General features: G+C 34.5%; 1 protein-coding gene across 1 annotated transcript; it reads right to left on the bottom strand.

Annotated features, from left to right (window-relative positions):
• Window positions 1-8376: 8376 nt before the first annotated feature.
• LOC142226656 (uncharacterized) lies at window positions 8377-19337 on the bottom strand. The gene is made up of 2 exons (XM_075296767.1): window positions 18750-19337; window positions 8377-9553 (listed from the first exon to the last, which is right to left on the bottom strand). Exons 1-2 carry the CDS (start codon window positions 18758-18760, stop codon window positions 8725-8727), a joined length of 840 nt encoding a protein of 279 aa, XP_075152882.1. The 5' UTR covers window positions 18761-19337; the 3' UTR covers window positions 8377-8724.
• Window positions 19338-20447: the final 1110 nt, after the last annotated feature.

The following is a 20447-nucleotide window of genomic DNA, read 5'->3' as shown; positions in this document are numbered from 1 at the left end:
AAAAGAAGTTTTTCATATAAAAATTTCAATTTTTTTAGGTTTTGGGTGGATTTTTCAATTTTTTGAGGGTGGTCACGAATTATCGTCCTTTTCGCTCTAGGACGCTTAGTTTAGGAGATATGGCCAAAAGAAGTTTTTCATATAAAAATTTCAATTTTTTTAGGTTTTGGGTAGATTTTTCAATTTTTTGAGGGTGGTCACGAATTATCGTCCTTTTCGCTCTAAGACGCTTAGTTTAGGAGATATGGCCAAAAGAAGTTTTTCATATAAAATTTTCAATTTTTTTAGGTTTTGGGTGGATTTTTCAATTTTTTGAGGGTGGTCACGAATTATCGTCCTTTTCGCTCTAGGACGCTTAGTTTAGGAGATATGGCCAAAAGAAGTTTTTCATATAAAAATTTCAATTTTTTTAGGTTTTGGGTAGATTTTTCAATTTTTTGAGGGTGGTCACGAATTATCGTCCTTTTCGCTCTAAGACGCTTAGTTTAGGAGATATGGCCAAAAGAAGTTTTTCATATAAAATTTTCAATTTTTTTAGGTTTTGGGTGGATTTTTTAATTTTTTGAGGGTGGTCACGAATTATCGTCCTTTTCGCTCTAGGACGCTTAGTTTAGGAGATATGGCCAAAAGAAGTTTTTCATATAAAAATTTCAATTTTTTTAGGTTTTGGGTGGATTTTTCAATTTTTTGAGGGTGGTCACGAATTATCGTCCTTTTCGCTCTAGGACGCTTAGTTTAGGAGATATGGCCAAAAGAAGTTTTTCATATAAAAATTTCAATTTTTTTAGGTTTTGGGTAGATTTTTCAATTTTTTGAGGGTGGTCACGAATTATCGTCCTTTTCGCTCTAAGACGCTTAGTTTAGGAGATATGGCCAAAAGAAGTTTTTCATATAAAATTTTCTATTTTTTTAGGTTTTGGGTGGATTTTTCAATTTTTTGAGGGTGGTCACGAATTATCGTCCTTTTCGCTCTAGGACGCTTAGTTTAGGAGATATGGCCAAAAGAAGTTTTTCATATAAAAATTTCAATTTTTTTAGGTTTTGGGTGGATTTTTCAATTTTTTGAGGGTGGTCACGAATTATCGTCCTTTTCGCTCTAGGACGCTTAGCTTAGGAGATATGGCCAAAAGAAGTTTTTCATATAAAAATTTCAATTTTTTTAGGTTTTGGCTGGATTTTTCAATTTTTTGAGGGTGGTCACGAATTATCGTCCTTTTCGCTCTAGGACGCTTAGTTTAGGAGATATGGCCAAAAGAAGTTTTTCATATAAAATTTTCAATTTTTTTAGGTTTGGTGGTCACGAATTATCGTCCTTTTCGCTCTAGGACGCTTAGTTTAGGAGATATGGCCAAAAGAAGTTTTTCATATAAAAATTTCAATTTTTTAGGTTTTGGCTGGATTTTTCAATTTTTTGAGGGTGGTCACGAATTATCGTCCTTTTCGCTCTAGGACGCTTAGTTTAGGAGATATGGCCAAAAGAAGTTTTTCATATAAAAATTTCAATTTTTTTAGGTTTTGGGTGGATTTTTCAATTTTTTGAGGGTGGTCACGAATTATCGTCCTTTTCGCTCTAGGACGCTTAGTTTAGGAGATATGGCCAAAAGAAGTTTTTCATATAAAAATTTCAATTTTTTTAGGTTTTGGGTGGATTTTTCAATTTTTTGAGGGTGGTCACGAATTATCGTCCTTTTCGCTCTAGGACGCTTAGTTTAGGAGATATGGCCAAAAGAAGTTTTTCATATAAAAATTTCAATTTTTTTAGGTTTTGGGTGGATTTTTCAATTTTTTGAGGGTGGTCACGAATTATCGTCCTTTTCGCTCTAGGACGCTTAGTTTAGGAGATATGGCCAAAAGAAGTTTTTCATATAAAAATTTCAATTTTTTTAGGTTTTGGGTAGATTTTTCAATTTTTTGAGGGTGGTCACGAATTATCGTCCTTTTCGCTCTAGGACGCTTAGTTTAGGAGATATGGCCAAAAGAAGTTTTTCATATAAAATTTTCAATTTTTTTAGGTTTTGGGTGGATTTTTCAATTTTTTGAGGGTGGTCACGAATTATCGTCCTTTTCGCTCTAGGACGCTTAGTTTAGGAGATATGGCCAAAAGAAGTTTTTCATATAAAAATTTCAATTTTTTTAGGTTTTGGCTGGATTTTTCAATTTTTTGAGGGTGGTCACGAATTATCGTCCTTTTCGCTCTAGGACGCTTAGTTTAGGAGATATGGCCAAAAGAAGTTTTTCATATAAAAATTTCAATTTTTTTAGGTTTTGGGTGGATTTTTCAATTTTTTGAGGGTGGTCACGAATTATCGTCCTTTTCGCTCTAGGACGCTTAGTTTAGGAGATATGGCCAAAAGAAGTTTTTCATATAAAAATTTCAATTTTTTTAGGTTTTGGGTGGATTTTTCAATTTTTTGAGGGTGGTCACGAATTATCGTCCTTTTCGCTCTAGGACGCTTAGTTTAGGAGATATGGCCAAAAGAAGTTTTTCATATAAAAATTTCAATTTTTTTAGGTTTTGGGTGGATTTTTCAATTTTTTGAGGGTGGTCACGAATTATCGTCCTTTTCGCTCTAGAACGCTTAGTTTAGGAGATATGGCCAAAAGAAGTTTTTCATATAAAAATTTCAATTTTTTTAGGTTTTGGGTGGATTTTTCAATTTTTTGCTGGTGGTCACGAATTATCGTCCTTTTCGCTCTAGGACGCTTAGTTTAGGAGATATGGCCAAAAGAAGTTTTTCATATAAAAATTTCAATTTTTGTAGGTTTGGGTGGATTTTTCAATTTTTTGAGGGTGGTCACGAATTATCGTCCTTTTCGCTCTAGGACGCTTAGTTTAGGAGATATGGCCAAAAGAAGTTTTTCATATAAAAATTTCAATTTTTTTAGGTTTTGGGTGGATTTTTTAATTTTTTGATGGTGGTCACGAATTATCGTCCTTTTCGCTCTAGGACGCTTAGTTTAGGAGATATGGCCAAAAGAAGTTTTTCATATAAAAATTTCAATTTTTTTAGGTTTTGGGTGGATTTTTCAATTTTTTGAGGGTGGTCACGAATTATCGTCCTTTTCGCTCTAGGACGCTTAGTTTAGGAGATATGGCCAAAAGAAGTTTTTCATATAAAAATTTCAATTTTTTTAGGTTTTGGGTAGATTTTTCAATTTTTTGAGGGTGGTCACGAATTATCGTCCTTTTCGCTCTAGGACGCTTAGTTTAGGAGATATGGCCAAAAGAAGTTTTTCATATAAAATTTTCAATTTTTTTAGGTTTTGGGTGGATTTTTCAATTTTTTGAGGGTGGTCACGAATTATCGTCCTTTTCGCTCTAGGACGCTTAGTTTAGGAGATATGGCCAAAAGAAGTTTTTCATATAAAAATTTCAATTTTTTTAGGTTTTGGCTGGATTTTTCAATTTTTTGAGGGTGGTCACGAATTATCGTCCTTTTCGCTCTAGGACGCTTAGTTTAGGAGATATGGCCAAAAGAAGTTTTTCATATAAAAATTTCAATTTTTTTAGGTTTTGGGTGGATTTTTCAATTTTTTGAGGGTGGTCACGAATTATCGTCCTTTTCGCTCTAGGACGCTTAGTTTAGGAGATATGGCCAAAAGAAGTTTTTCATATAAAAATTTCAATTTTTTTAGGTTTTGGGTGGATTTTTCAATTTTTTGAGGGTGGTCACGAATTATCGTCCTTTTCGCTCTAGGACGCTTAGTTTAGGAGATATGGCCAAAAGAAGTTTTTCATATAAAAATTTCAATTTTTTTAGGTTTTGGGTGGATTTTTCAATTTTTTGAGGGTGGTCACGAATTATCGTCCTTTTCGCTCTAGAACGCTTAGTTTAGGAGATATGGCCAAAAGAAGTTTTTCATATAAAAATTTCAATTTTTTTAGGTTTTGGGTGGATTTTTCAATTTTTTGCTGGTGGTCACGAATTATCGTCCTTTTCGCTCTAGGACGCTTAGTTTAGGAGATATGGCCAAAAGAAGTTTTTCATATAAAAATTTCAATTTTTGTAGGTTTGGGTGGATTTTTCAATTTTTTGAGGGTGGTCACGAATTATCGTCCTTTTCGCTCTAGGACGCTTAGTTTAGGAGATATGGCCAAAAGAAGTTTTTCATATAAAAATTTCAATTTTTTTAGGTTTTGGGTGGATTTTTTAATTTTTTGATGGTGGTCACGAATTATCGTCCTTTTCGCTCTAGGACGCTTAGTTTAGGAGATATGGCCAAAAGAAGTTTTTCATATAAAAATTTCAATTTTTTTAGGTTTTGGGTGGATTTTTCAATTTTTTGAGGGTGGTCACGAATTATCGTCCTTTTCGCTCTAGGACGCTTAGTTTAGGAGATATGGCCAAAAGAAGTTTTTCATATAAAAATTTCAATTTTTTTAGGTTTTGGGTGGATTTTTCAATTTTTTGAGGGTGGTCACGAATTATCGTCCTTTTCGCTCTAGGACGCTTAGTTTAGGAGATATGGCCAAAAGAAGTTTTTCATATAAAAATTTCAATTTTTTTAGGTTTTGGGTAGATTTTTCAATTTTTTGAGGGTGGTCACGAATTATCGTCCTTTTCGCTCTAGGACGCTTAGTTTAGGAGATATGGCCAAAAGAAGTTTTTCATATAAAATTTTCAATTTTTTTAGGTTTTGGGTGGATTTTTCAATTTTTTGAGGGTGGTCACGAATTATCGTCCTTTTCGCTCTAGGACGCTTAGTTTAGGAGATATGGCCAAAAGAAGTTTTTCATATAAAAATTTCAATTTTTTTAGGTTTTGGGTGGATTTTTCAATTTTTTGAGGGTGGTCACGAATTATCGTCCTTTTCGCTCTAGGACGCTTAGTTTAGGAGATATGGCCAAAAGAAGTTTTTCATATAAAAATTTCAATTTTTTTAGGTTTTGGGTAGATTTTTCAATTTTTTGAGGGTGGTCACGAATTATCGTCCTTTTCGCTCTAAGACGCTTAGTTTAGGAGATATGGCCAAAAGAAGTTTTTCATATAAAATTTTCAATTTTTTTAGGTTTTGGGTGGATTTTTCAATTTTTTGAGGGTGGTCACGAATTATCGTCCTTTTCGCTCTAGGACGCTTAGTTTAGGAGATATGGCCAAAAGAAGTTTTTCATATAAAAATTTCAATTTTTTTAGGTTTTGGGTAGATTTTTCAATTTTTTGAGGGTGGTCACGAATTATCGTCCTTTTCGCTCTAAGACGCTTAGTTTAGGAGATATGGCCAAAACAAGTTTTTCATATAAAATTTTCAATTTTTTTAGGTTTTGGGTGGATTTTTTAATTTTTTGAGGGTGGTCACGAATTATCGTCCTTTTCGCTCTAGGACGCTTAGTTTAGGAGATATGGCCAAAAGAAGTTTTTCATATAAAAATTTCAATTTTTTTAGGTTTTGGGTGGATTTTTCAATTTTTTGAGGGTGGTCACGAATTATCGTCCTTTTCGCTCTAGGACGCTTAGTTTAGGAGATATGGCCAAAAGAAGTTTTTCATATAAAAATTTCAATTTTTTTAGGTTTTGGGTAGATTTTTCAATTTTTTGAGGGTGGTCACGAATTATCGTCCTTTTCGCTCTAAGACGCTTAGTTTAGGAGATATGGCCAAAAGAAGTTTTTCATATAAAATTTTCTATTTTTTTAGGTTTTGGGTGGATTTTTCAATTTTTTGAGGGTGGTCACGAATTATCGTCCTTTTCGCTCTAGGACGCTTAGTTTAGGAGATATGGCCAAAAGAAGTTTTTCATATAAAAATTTCAATTTTTTTAGGTTTTGGGTGGATTTTTCAATTTTTTGAGGGTGGTCACGAATTATCGTCCTTTTCGCTCTAGGACGCTTAGCTTAGGAGATATGGCCAAAAGAAGTTTTTCATATAAAAATTTCAATTTTTTTAGGTTTTGGCTGGATTTTTCAATTTTTTGAGGGTGGTCACGAATTATCGTCCTTTTCGCTCTAGGACGCTTAGTTTAGGAGATATGGCCAAAAGAAGTTTTTCATATAAAATTTTCAATTTTTTTAGGTTTGGTGGTCACGAATTATCGTCCTTTTCGCTCTAGGACGCTTAGTTTAGGAGATATGGCCAAAAGAAGTTTTTCATATAAAAATTTCAATTTTTTAGGTTTTGGCTGGATTTTTCAATTTTTTGAGGGTGGTCACGAATTATCGTCCTTTTCGCTCTAGGACGCTTAGTTTAGGAGATATGGCCAAAAGAAGTTTTTCATATAAAAATTTCAATTTTTTTAGGTTTTGGGTGGATTTTTCAATTTTTTGAGGGTGGTCACGAATTATCGTCCTTTTCGCTCTAGGACGCTTAGTTTAGGAGATATGGCCAAAAGAAGTTTTTCATATAAAAATTTCAATTTTTTTAGGTTTTGGGTGGATTTTTCAATTTTTTGAGGGTGGTCACGAATTATCGTCCTTTTCGCTCTAGGACGCTTAGTTTAGGAGATATGGCCAAAAGAAGTTTTTCATATAAAAATTTCAATTTTTTTAGGTTTTGGGTGGATTTTTCAATTTTTTGAGGGTGGTCACGAATTATCGTCCTTTTCGCTCTAGGACGCTTAGTTTAGGAGATATGGCCAAAAGAAGTTTTTCATATAAAAATTTCAATTTTTTTAGGTTTTGGGTAGATTTTTCAATTTTTTGAGGGTGGTCACGAATTATCGTCCTTTTCGCTCTAGGACGCTTAGTTTAGGAGATATGGCCAAAAGAAGTTTTTCATATAAAATTTTCAATTTTTTTAGGTTTTGGGTGGATTTTTCAATTTTTTGAGGGTGGTCACGAATTATCGTCCTTTTCGCTCTAGGACGCTTAGTTTAGGAGATATGGCCAAAAGAAGTTTTTCATATAAAAATTTCAATTTTTTTAGGTTTTGGCTGGATTTTTCAATTTTTTGAGGGTGGTCACGAATTATCGTCCTTTTCGCTCTAGGACGCTTAGTTTAGGAGATATGGCCAAAAGAAGTTTTTCATATAAAAATTTCAATTTTTTTAGGTTTTGGGTGGATTTTTCAATTTTTTGAGGGTGGTCACGAATTATCGTCCTTTTCGCTCTAGGACGCTTAGTTTAGGAGATATGGCCAAAAGAAGTTTTTCATATAAAAATTTCAATTTTTTTAGGTTTTGGGTGGATTTTTCAATTTTTTGAGGGTGGTCACGAATTATCGTCCTTTTCGCTCTAGGACGCTTAGTTTAGGAGATATGGCCAAAAGAAGTTTTTCATATAAAAATTTCAATTTTTTTAGGTTTTGGGTGGATTTTTCAATTTTTTGAGGGTGGTCACGAATTATCGTCCTTTTCGCTCTAGAACGCTTAGTTTAGGAGATATGGCCAAAAGAAGTTTTTCATATAAAAATTTCAATTTTTTTAGGTTTTGGGTGGATTTTTCAATTTTTTGCTGGTGGTCACGAATTATCGTCCTTTTCGCTCTAGGACGCTTAGTTTAGGAGATATGGCCAAAAGAAGTTTTTCATATAAAAATTTCAATTTTTGTAGGTTTGGGTGGATTTTTCAATTTTTTGAGGGTGGTCACGAATTATCGTCCTTTTCGCTCTAGGACGCTTAGTTTAGGAGATATGGCCAAAAGAAGTTTTTCATATAAAAATTTCAATTTTTTTAGGTTTTGGGTGGATTTTTTAATTTTTTGATGGTGGTCACGAATTATCGTCCTTTTCGCTCTAGGACGCTTAGTTTAGGAGATATGGCCAAAAGAAGTTTTTCATATAAAAATTTCAATTTTTTTAGGTTTTGGGTGGATTTTTCAATTTTTTGAGGGTGGTCACGAATTATCGTCCTTTTCGCTCTAGGACGCTTAGTTTAGGAGATATGGCTGTTGAACTCTGTTCCCCAACTTTTTTGTTTATTATTAATATAATAATATTTTGAATATCTACATTATTGAATATTTTGAATTTAACGTAAATAATTGAATTGCCAATACCTAATATGAATTATTGTTATCGATACTTGAATTCAACCTTTATGCGATAACCCTAAAGCTTTTACTCAAAATGAATTTAATTGTTGTAAATTCTAAATCACAATGTCTGACTGACACTTCGTTTGTTATAAAACTTCACTTGTGCTTCGTCATTGCCCTTGGTAAGCTGCCGTCATCCTGAATAAAGCCATACTTTTGAAATCTTAAACTTACACTTTGCCTTTTGCTTTCTTCTCTTTTCGTTACAACAAAAATCTTTACATTTCCGAGAGTTAATCTTTATCTACAGTCCACTAAAGGAAACATCTCACGGATTTGCACATGGTCCTTCGAGCCGGATGCAAATCCGTGAGATGTTTCCTTTAGTGGACTGTAGATAAAGATTAACTCTCGGAAATGTAAAGATTTTTGTTGTAACGAAAAGAGAAGAAAGCAAAAGGCAAAGTGTAAGTTTAAGATTTCAAAAGTATGGCTTTATTCAGGATGACGGCAGCTTACCAAGGGCAATGACGAAGCACAAGTGAAGTTTTATAACAAACGAAGTGTCAGTCAGACATTGTGATTTAGAATTTACAACAATTAAATTCATTTTGAGTAAAAGCTTTAGGGTTATCGCATAAAGGTTGAATTCAAGTATCGATAACAATAATTCATATTAGGTATTGGCAATTCAATTATTTACGTTAAATTCAAAATATTCAATAATGTAGATATTCAAAATATTATTATATTAATAATAAACAAAAAAGTTGGGGAACAGAGTTCAACATGCCGCCCCCCTTGCAGCAATGCAATTCAGTAAGAACAGGCTCCAGATATTATCCATCCAAACACAGAACTTTGGGCGATGGGCATTGAGGACGATGTTTGAATGAGGCCAGCCAACAAGATCTTTGACAACTGATCGTTTCCAACTACAAGTTCTATGTCAGTTGGTTTAAAAAAATGTGGATCTGCCAAGTTAGGCAGATGGTTGTAGACGGACTGAAGTTTCTTATCGGACGTCGCTTCCGGTAGTGCCATGTTAAATTGGTTCTTCACTATGCCAGTTATTTGAATTTTTACGGTTGGATCGTAGTAAGACTGCAAATTCAGTGTGCAGAATTCGGTGTTGTTTTTTCTGGTTGTACGTAGATGAAGACGCTGTACCAGTGACTTCAGAACCAATGTTTGTAGACCAGCTGAGTTTAACATTAACCGTGCTTTTATGGGACCGTTTGGTGTCAAAACTCGGGCTAGAGCGGTTGGCAGGAAGATGTGTCTCTTTGGTCTTTGGCTCAGTCTTTCACGTACAAGCGGTGGAGAACTTCTGTTTAGCGTATGAGGGGATTTCCGATGGTTTTTTCTGGCGCTCTCATGGTGTGGTTGGTTATCTCGTCGTCCTTTCCTTCTCATGTGATCATCGACATGGAGCATTGTGTGGTGGTTGTAATTGCATACCACGCAAGTTTTTCTGGATCTGCACCATTCGCGTGTGTGGGAAGCACAGAGGCATTTAAAACAAAACCGATGTTCTTTCATATGTTTCCTTCTTGCATGGACGTCCATTCGTTGGAATTCCGGGCAGTCTTTCAATGTATGACGGTTGTGGCAGATACGGCATTTCGGCTGACTAAATGTGGTACTGTAACGTAAATTTATTAACTTGTGAACTTGAGAATAAAGATTATGAAATTTAGTTGGCAACGGGTAGAATACACAGTTTAACTATTGGACGCAAAAGCGTACCAGATTGTGTCCTAATCTCAGCAACGCGCACCTTTGAGTCAGGACCGCGAAATACCTTAATAACACGTCCTAAACTCCATTCAGTCGGCGGCAAGTTATCGTCTTTAATAATAACTAAGTCGTCTTCCTTAAGATTTTGCTGTTCTGTCTTCCATTTATATCTTTTCTGCAAGTTGGAGATGTACTCGTTCTTCCATCTCTTTGCGAAATTAAACTGGATCGTTTTCAATCTTTGCCATCGATTTATTAAAGTCAAGTTATCAGTATATTGCTCCGGTGCAGCAATCAATGCGGAACCTCTAAGAAAATGTCCAGGTGTCAAAGCAGTAATTTCCGAAGGGTCTTCACTTATAGGAGATAAGGGCCTAGAATTCAGTACACTTTCTATTCGAACTAGTAAAGTAGAGAATTCTTCATAAGTAAATTTAATATTGCCTGCGGCTTTTCGAAGGTGGGATTTCATGCTTTTGACAGCAGCTTCCCATAGTCCACCCATGTGTGGTGCATGTGGTGGAATAAAGTGCCAAGTGAACCCGTGAATATTGTATTTGTCAACTAGACCTTTCTCAGAAGATTGTATAAAGTTTCGATATTCTCGAGAGAGTGCTTTGCTGGCACCAACAAAATTGGTTCCATTATCAGAGAATACTTTATTAGGTAAACCACGTCTCCCTACAAATCTATCAAATGTGGCTAAGAAAGCTTCAGTAGTCAACTCGGAGCACGCCTCCAGATGCACAGCTCGAGTTGATAAACAAATGAAAACAGCGGCATAACCTTTATGAAGTTTCGCGTTTCGTAATTTCGAAGTTTTCAAATCGAATGGGCCGGCAAAATCCAAACCCGTGTTGGTAAAGGGCAGTGAGAAAGTACAACGCTCTTCAGGCAATGCAGCCATTATCTGATTTCGAATGCGCTGTTTATATATGGTGCAAGTACGGCAATTTCGAATACAAGATCGGACAGAGTTCTTTAAACGTATCACATAGAATTCAGCTCGTATTGCCCGTAACATACCTTGATGTTCGGCATGTAAAAGAATTTTGTGGGTAAAAGTTAAAAGCAATTTAAAAAAGTGAGAATGTTCAGGCAGAATTATCGGATACTTCTCATTGTATGGAAGATCCGAATTCGCTAAACGACCATTTACTCTAAGTAAGTCTCGTTCATCTAAAAAAGGGTTCAGAGTTAGAAGTTTGCTCTTAGAAGATATTGGTTGATTGTTCTTCAATGCATGATATTCCGTAGGAAAAAATTTAAGTTGCGCCAGCCTAATTAATTGAAATTTGACCGTTCTAATTTCCGCTGAAGTAATAAGTTGTTCCCCAAATGAGTCAGAATTCCGCTTTTGACATTTCCTTATAAATCTGTACATGAAACATACAACTCGTAGAGCTCGGCTGAAGGAAGAGAATCTTTCAAGTACGTCTTCCATATGTGTTTCAATTTGGAAGTTAACAGTTTTGCGCTCAAGTTCTGGCTCTTGAAATGTTTTAGATTTTGGCCAACATTCTGAGTGTTGTACCAACCACTTTGGTCCATGCCACCAGAGATGATTATTTTTCAGTTCTGCCGCAGTACAGCCTCGCGTTCCAATATCGGCTGGGTTTTCAGTAGTTGGAACATATCGCCAAGTTACATTTCCCACATTATCCAAAATTTCTGAAATCTTATTTGCGACAAAAGTTTTCCAATGGAAAGGGGGTTTATCTAACCAAGCCAAAGTAATAGTTGAGTCGCACCAAAGATAAACACCGGTAACAGGTAACAAAAGTCTAGACAGTAGTGCCGCGCCGCACAATTCTAACCTGGGTAAGCTCACTGTTTTCAAAGGTGCCACCTTAGTTTTTGAAACAAGTAAGTTTGATGTTATACAGTTCTCAGGTGATATAATGCGGATATATATACATGCGCAGTATGCTTTTTCGGAAGCATCGCAAAATCCGTGAATTTGAATACGCCTGTCGGGTGCATAATAAATCCAACGAGGTATTCGGATATACTCAATGTCAGAAAAATTGGAAATGAAAGAATTCCATTTTTGAAAAGAGTGAGGCTTGACTTCCTCATCCCAATCAGTTCCATCAAGCCAAAGTTGTTGTAAAAGCATCTTTGCTACAACTATAATCGGCGCCAACCAACCAGCGGGATCGAATATCTTTGCCACAATAGATAATATTTTCCTTTTCGTCATCGGTGAGGTAGGAAGAGCAATATTTGAAACGACATAGAAAAAAGAATCTGACATGGCATTCCACCGAATGCCTAATGTTTTTGTTTCGCTGGTATCTTCAAGTTTCAAGAAATCTTCATTTAGAAGATCTTCCGGGGGCACATTGCGAAGAAAATGTGGGTGATTAGCCGTAAGCTTTTTAAGTGGAAACCCAGCAGAATTAAGTAGATCTATAAGTTCTAACAAGTGAGCCTTGGTATCAGTTAATGAATGTCCCCCAGAAAGAATATCGTCAACATATGTTTGGTTTCGTAAAATATGTGAAGCTGTGGGATGAGTAGTTTTTCCTTCTTCGGCTAGTTGTAAAAGTGTGCGAATAGCCAAGTATGGAGCACAGTTTACTCCAAAAGTAACAGTCTTCAAGCAAAAGTCTTTGATCCCTTCGGTCGAATTTTCCCGGAATAAGATGCGCTGATATTGTCTATCATCCTGATGAACATAAATTTGGCGATACATTTTTTGAATATCGCCATTAAACACGTATCGGAAGAAACGCCAGCGTAGTACAACATTCATCAGTTCATTTTGTAGTATCGGTCCAGTATGCAGAATATCATTCAATGCGACTCCCGTCGAAGTTTTCTTCGAGGCGTTAAATACCACACGTACTTTTGTAGATGACCTTTCAGGTTTTACGACTGCGTGATGTGGAAGATAAAAGGAAAAATATGCAGAGTCACGACAGATTTCTGAGGAAGACGTTATCTCCATGTGGTCAAGTGTTAAATATTCAGATAAAACAGCAGTGTATTCTGCAGCAAGTTGAGGCGATTTTTTCAAGTTCTTTTCCATATGAAGATATTGACCGAGGGCAGCTCGTCTTGAAGGTCCTAGAGCTAAGTCTTTGGGTAGATCCTGACGAAAGGGTAATCTAACTTGATATCTCCCGTCAGATTGGCGAACAGTAGTTTTCCGATAAAAATCTTCACACCACATGTCAGTTTCAGACAAATTCTTTGAAGTTGGAACTTCTTCAAGTTCCCAAAATTTTCTAATTTCATTATTAAGTGAATCAGTACAAGTCACAAAATTCGCAAACACTTGAGTAGATCTAGTTTTTGGAGGGCCACTCAAAATCCAACCAAATTCAGTTTCTTGTGCAAGAAGACTTCCAGATATATTTCTTCGCACACCCGATTTCAAGATGAATGGAAGAATGTCGCTACCTAATAACATGTCTATTTGCGCGGGTTTGTAAAAGTACGGATCAGCTAAGTCAATATTTTCCAAATCTGACCAGTTAGAGATCTGGGTTGGGTAAGAGGGCATTAAGTGATTCATATTTGAAATAACTAACGCAGTTGTACGAATTTTGAAATCAGATTTTCGAGATTTTAAAATCAGATGACAAAGTTTCGAAGAATTCTCAAGAAGAGTACCCCCTAATCCTGAAATGGTAGTAAATGACTTCTTGGTCGGTATTAAGTATCGCTTTACAAGTCTGCTTGAAATAAAAGATTCTTGGGATCCTTGATCAATAAAAGCCCGTATTGTTAGATTAGTTCCTAAGTGTTCTAAATAGATTAACGCCGTTGGCAAAATAGTAGAATCTGCAGAACAAGTAAAGTTAGATTGCACATGTGAAACTGTATTTCCATAAGCAGCAGCTGATGTCGAAGGTTGATTATCATATGCAGTCTCCGTATGAAATGTCGTGACTTCAGGTGGCGGACTACTTTGTAGCTCTTGAACAGAATCTGGATGTAAAAGTGTATGATGTTTCTGGTGACATTTCTGACAAACATTTTCGCTTTGACAATTTTGCGCAGTGTGGCCGTAACACAAACAATTTATGCATACTTTGTTGTCCCTGACGAACTTTCGCCTTTGTGCAAGAGACCAAGTTTTGAATTTAAGACAGGCTCTCAAAGAATGATTAAGTTTGCAAGCTTTACAAGATCGGACTTTGGAATCAGTTTTCGTGTGATAAGTCTGAGTTTTCTGAGTCACATTTGTATTACTTGAAGGTTTCCTCATGTCAGAAATAGATTCCAACATATTTAGTCTTTTTGAAATAAATTCGTCCAATTGCTCCCAAGATGGCATTTCCTTATGATCGCTTAACGAATTTTCCCAAGCTGTCAAAGTTTCATCCGGAAGTTTTGACGAAACCCAGAAAACTAGGAATGGATCCCACGACATGACCGATATATTGTAAGATTTCAATATAGAAAGACAATTGTTTATAGTGTACTGCAAGTTTCGTAAAGCTTTTCCTTTTTCCGAAGTCACGCGCTCAGTTTCAAAGATTTTCCTGAGCTGATGATTAATAAGTATGCGCTTATTTTCGTAACGTTGACGTAGGGATTCCCAAGCTAAGTGAAAGTTGTCATCAGTTAACGCGAATTGTTTTACAATCTGATTAGCCTCCCCACGAGTCTTTGCCCTTAAGTGAAATAATTTTTGTGCCGGAGACAATTTTGGGTGATTGACATAAATGGCTGAGAACATGTCTCGAAAACTGGGCCATTTGTCATATCCACCACCAAACATTTCAGTATCGCATGGAGGGACTTTCAAAGAATACCCAGTCACCTCCTGCGATGTTGTTCCAAGTATTTCTTGAGGACGCGCAGATCGCTCCATCGCTCTTTTTTCTATTTCAATCAAGTCCAACATATCAGCTTTGCATTTCTTATAAGCCCTTATAGACTCATTAAACTTCGCGTGTATTGACTCTTTCTCCGCCTTAGCGCTATCAGTAACCATCTCTGTCTCGTATACCTGAGTGAGAGTCTGCCAACGCCGTTCTAAGTCTTCAAGATCAACTTGCAAACTTGAAAGTCTGTGCTCAGAAGTATCAATAGCACTGAAGTTGGCGCAATAAGTGACGACTTGGTCCGAAAAAAATATGAACTTTTGTGAAGCCATTACAAATCGTAAACAAGTAATTGGGGTTCAGTATTTTTGCAGTAATGAAAACAAAAAAAAAACAAAGTTCCAAGACTCCAAGTCAATGCGTAATATGAATAAGCAGACTCAATTCCAAAGTCGTGCCACCAGACTCAAAAACCGCGTCGTATAATCCAAAAACAGATTTAAATGACAAGAAATTTACTTGTCGTTTACCTCTAAAAAGGTTAGACTGAGGTAAGACAGAGTAATTGTACTTTTAAAACTTTCAACTCCACGAGAGCAATATATTAATATAAATTCCAGTAAAGTAATACAAGTAAACTTAAATCAAAATTCAGTAATCAAAATTTCACGAGCAAAGTCAATTCCCATATAGGAAAAAGTAATACTTCATTTCAGATAACTAAAATAAATTCATGCATAAGTTTAAACTCCACAAGAGCAATTTCAAATAAGACAAAAAGAAATCGGTATAAAATCCAATAGTGAATAATTTCATAAGTAATTTTTCCAATATCTAATATCCAGAAAACTGTGAGTGTTGAATAGAATATATCAAATCATTCACAGTGTAATACAGTGTTGCAATAAATCATGAAAAATATGTCGTAATGCCAAACTTTTAACAGCTGGAAAACGAATAAGATAAAATTTGTTTCCAAATCCAAGTACACAAAACTCAAATTTAAGAAGACCTCAGGCTCAAAGTATCCTTATTCCAACTCTCTGCCTCTTTGGCTTGAAATCAATACCAAATCATTAGTGTAAAGACAAATTCCTTGTAAACGGGTATCTTTTTCGATCAGTGTAGAAAAAGTCTGCCTTTAAACTATTTGCTAAGTTAACTCTCCTTAAATTAAAGAAATGTCAACAAATGGTTTTATTCAATTTTCTCACAAGGTAGTTTAGCTTGCCCGAAAACAGTTTAATCTTCCTTTCGTGTAAAACCACAAACCAATTCAAACACATCCAATTTTTATTTTTAAATTATAGCCCATTCACATTAGGCTCGAAATCTACTAAAAAATAGATTTGAAATCCTTTTCTTATAAGACAAATGACAGTTAAAGTCTAATTAAAGTGGATTTTGAAAGCGTAACGTGTATGAGGTTTTACGAATAACAATCTCCAGACCAGTTTCAATTGTGATATGCAAAATTTTTCTTTCATATGTATGTATTCTGTATTATAAACATATATTTCTTTTACACACTGACAAACAGTGAACACTTTCGGTTAATCTTAGTATATTCAGAATATTTTCAGAAAATTTCAACTAAACAGTTTAAACGCTGGCAACATGCCAATATCACAAATTAAGAATATATTTTTCGACAAATTCAAAAATACTTATTAGACATAATTAAGTACTTTTCACTTTTCGAAGAAAATTTTGTAATTTGAATGAAAAAATTTGAGAATTGCAAATTGCAAGGATGTCTTTAGTGACATACGAAGTTCACGATAACCTTGTTTGTAATAAAAATTACAAATTTAAATAAATAACGAACTATTTTGTGAGAATTACGAATCCAATAATGCTTAATTTTTGTATAATCTCTTCACGTCTTTTAGTTAATTAAACGAGAAATTATTAGAGTAAAGAAAACTTTCTCCAAACTCCATGGCTTTAGTGAACTGCAGAGTTCACTTTTTCTTTTAATGTAGGTAAGTATTTTTTCCAGTGTCTTAAATTTCAAAGGCAAGTGTTATTTTTCCTTGAAGGTAAGTATTACGAATTTTTGAAGTGAATATTTTGATTCATAGGCAAGTATAGATTTCTTTCCAATTATCTTCCGTGTTCAAACACAAAATTGGAAATTTTCTCATGTAGACCAATTTTCCCAGAGCCCAGGGAACTCTTCGCAAACTATATATACATATATATCCTTTCCTTCAATCTCTATATATTGAAAGTCAGATTACAAATAGGTTTCGAAAATATATTTTTCAGTGTATCATAAAATGGTATATTTTCTATATACATTTCATTTGAAACATTTGTTTCAGTGTAAAATTCAGTGTAAAAATGGTATAATTTGCATATAATTTTCCGTATAATTTTTCATATAATGTTTATTTTTTTTCGTGTATAATTCAATGTAATATCAAGTAAATAATTATTGAAAACTTTCTTTTTCAATCTTCAAATTTAATAGTTCCAAAATATAAAAACATTTGATAATGGTAATTACATTGAATATTGGTATCAAAGAATATTATGGTCTCAAAAAAACTCACAATATTTGAGTTTTTCATTTAAGCGCTTTTTGCGATTTCTGGTATCGAAGGCAACCCTGCATATGTATAAACATACCAACATACACTCACCATATACATGCCAATGTACGTATTGATATTAGCAATATTTTCCTCACGTGCCAGCACAGAACCGTTAGGGAACACACCACAAAATCCTCAACCAGCATCCAACTCCACAGACCATTCATCCACACCACCAGGTAATTCGCTCAACAATATTCCAAATTAGCAAGCCAATCTCTCAATAATTTTACATTCACTTTTCTTTGCTTCCAAATTTTTCTTTCAGATTTTCCAACTCACTTCAACATTCAATCTTTCAGCTTTCTGCACATATTTGTCCTCTTTTTTATTTTTTCTTATTTGCAGCTCTTTGTTTCCAAATTTTTTCAGCTTTTCCAACTCACTTCAACAGTCAATCATTCAGCTTTCTGCGCATACTTTTTTCTTTTTTTATTTTTATTATTTACAGCTTATTTATTTACAGCTCCCAAATTAGATGTTAACGCAATGAAATCTTAATCCAAATGACATTTTGCCGGCTTTGACACTCTAACTCTCTCTCTATTTCTTAAGACGAAGGCAGAGATGCCCTATCGATTACCACAATTTCTGATTTGTAGTATGAATTCGGGATTGCAATATGGGTACGATATTAACTTTGAATTTATAATAATTTCGTTTACCAACAATTTTTAAATTAATGCAAAGTTAAATTTTTGAATTAAAATTTTTTAAACATTGAATGTTTTTTATTCGCAATTATCGCATAAAAAGAAATAAATATACTATGCCTCAATAGAAATAGATATGCCCAAAGTTGGTAAGTATGTGGCAACTATGATTCAGAGAACAAACAAATCATATGACGTATTGATTGTTGGCGTGTGCAATGTGCATCAAAATAAGAGAGTAATGTTAATATTCTGTCGTATTTACTTTAGCTGCGCAGTCAGCTTTCGAGAGAATTTTTGCAAGTGGTAACTTAAGAGAATTTGCTTTTTATATGTGCGTAGAGTATGTAACAAAGCATATGATATTGTATGTATAGCCGTATGTATGCTAATTCAATGTTTGTCAGCGGACAAACAGATGAATGTTGATAATTATATCGGAGAGTGACTGAGATTACATATGACTTCTAATGTTGAAGGTGGATGTTTTGTTGAGTATGGCTGTTAACGCATTCTGTGGTTGAGTGTGGATAGCACAATAGGTAAGTATGTTAGGGTTGCATATCAAAGGTAAGTATTTTAAAATGTTGCAAACAAATGTTGCAGGTTCGTAAACTTTATATACACAATTGTAAATGTTGCAAATATTTCTGGTACGAATGTTAAATATGTTGAAGGTAAGTATCCACGAATGTCGTAAACATAAACCGTGGGTAAGTATGTAAGGGTAAGTATGTAAGGGAATTTATGTTAGAGTTGCTCGTAAAGCAAACTTTTTACAATTTACAGTGGTTAATGTTAAACAGCTTTTTGCTTCTTTTGCAAAGAATTTAACAGAGTTCAAATTTGCATTCTGTAACAACAATCTGTGTTACAATTAACATCGATCACTTGTAAGAAGAATTTCTGACTATGTGCTTTCTGGTTAAAGTTTCGAGATCAGAACCATAAGTCATGTAAAAAATAATTATTCAGATCACAAAGTTATTCTACCGTTGCGTTGCCACTAAATCACAAGCCAAACACTGATATTCTCAAACGTTCACAATATAATAAATTTCACGTACCTTTTGTCCATAATGATTTTGAGAATATGAAAAAAATGGATAGGCAAGTCTGCGGTTTGTGTAATGTGGAGGACGTAATCCCAAGTTAAATGCAAACGCTTTTCCAAGACAGTGGACGTAATCCAAGATTATAAGATTCTTCCCAGTTCCTTGACGGTTCGAAGGATCATGTGCAAATCCGTGAGATGTTTCCTTTAGTGGACTGTAGATAAAGATTAACTCTCGGAAATGTAAAGATTTTTGTTGTAACGAAAAGAGAAGAAAGCAAAAGGCAAAGTGTAAGTTTAAGATTTCAAAAGTATGGCTTTATTCAGGATGACGGCAGCTTACCAAGGGCAATGACGAAGCACAAGTGAAGTTTTATAACAAACGAAGTGTCAGTCAGACATTGTGATTTAGAATTTACAACAATTAAATTCATTTTGAGTAAAAGCTTTAGGGTTATCGCATAAAGGTTGAATTCAAGTATCGATAACAATAATTCATATTAGGTATTGGCAATTCAATTATTTACGTTAAATTCAAAATATTCAATAATGTAGATATTCAAAATATTATTATATTAATAATAAACAAAAAAGTTGGGGAACAGAGTTCAACAATGGCCAAAAGAAGTTTTTCATATAAAAATTTCAATTTTTTTAGGTTTTGGGTGGATTTTTCAATTTTTTGAGGGTGGTCACGAATTATCGTCCTTTTCGCTCTAGGACGCTTAGTTTAGGAGATATGGCCAAAAGAAGTTTTTCATATAAAAATTTCAATTTTTTTAGGTTTTGGGTAGATTTTTCAATTTTTTGAGGGTGGTCACGAATTATCGTCCTTTTCGCTCTAGGACGCTTAGTTTAGGAGATATGGCCAAAAGAAGTTTTTCATATAAAATTTTCAATTTTTTTAGGTTTTGGGTGGATTTTTCAATTTTTTGAGGGTGGTCACGAATTATCGTCCTTTTCGCTCTAGGACGCTTAGTTTAGGAGATATGGCCAAAAGAAGTTTTTCATATAAAAATTTCAATTTTTTTAGGTTTTGGGTGGATTTTTCAATTTTTTGAGGGTGGTCACGAATTATCGTCCTTTTCGCTCTAGGACGCTTAGTTTAGGAGATATGGCCAAAAGAAGTTTTTCATATAAAAATTTCAATTTTTTTAGGTTTTGGGTAGATTTTTCAATTTTTTGAGGGTGGTCACGAATTATCGTCCTTTTCGCTCTAAGACGCTTAGTTTAGGAGATATGGCCAAAAGAAGTTTTTCATATAAAATTTTCAATTTTTTTAGGTTTTGGGTGGATTTTTCAATTTTTTGAGGGTGGTCACGAATTATCGTCCTTTTCGCTCTAGGACGCTTAGTTTAGGAGATATGGCCAAAAGAAGTTTTTCATATAAAAATTTCAATTTTTTTAGGTTTTGGGTAGATTTTTCAATTTTTTGAGGGTGGTCACGAATTATCGTCCTTTTCGCTCTAAGACGCTTAGTTTAGGAGATATGGCCAAAAGAAGTTTTTCATATAAAATTTTCAATTTTTTTAGGTTTTGGGTGGATTTTTTAATTTTTTGAGGGTGGTCACGAATTATCGTCCTTTTCGCTCTAGGACGCTTAGTTTAGGAGATATGGCCAAAAGAAGTTTTTCATATAAAAATTTCAATTTTTTTAGGTTTTGGGTGGATTTTTCAATTTTTTGAGGGTGGTCACGAATTATCGTCCTTT

The sequence above is a fragment of the Haematobia irritans genome, chromosome 2 (assembly GCF_050003625.1).
Source record: "Haematobia irritans isolate KBUSLIRL chromosome 2, ASM5000362v1, whole genome shotgun sequence".
Taxonomy (NCBI): Eukaryota; Metazoa; Arthropoda; class Insecta; order Diptera; family Muscidae; genus Haematobia; species Haematobia irritans.
This window is presented reverse-complemented; position numbering and strand designations above follow the sequence as displayed.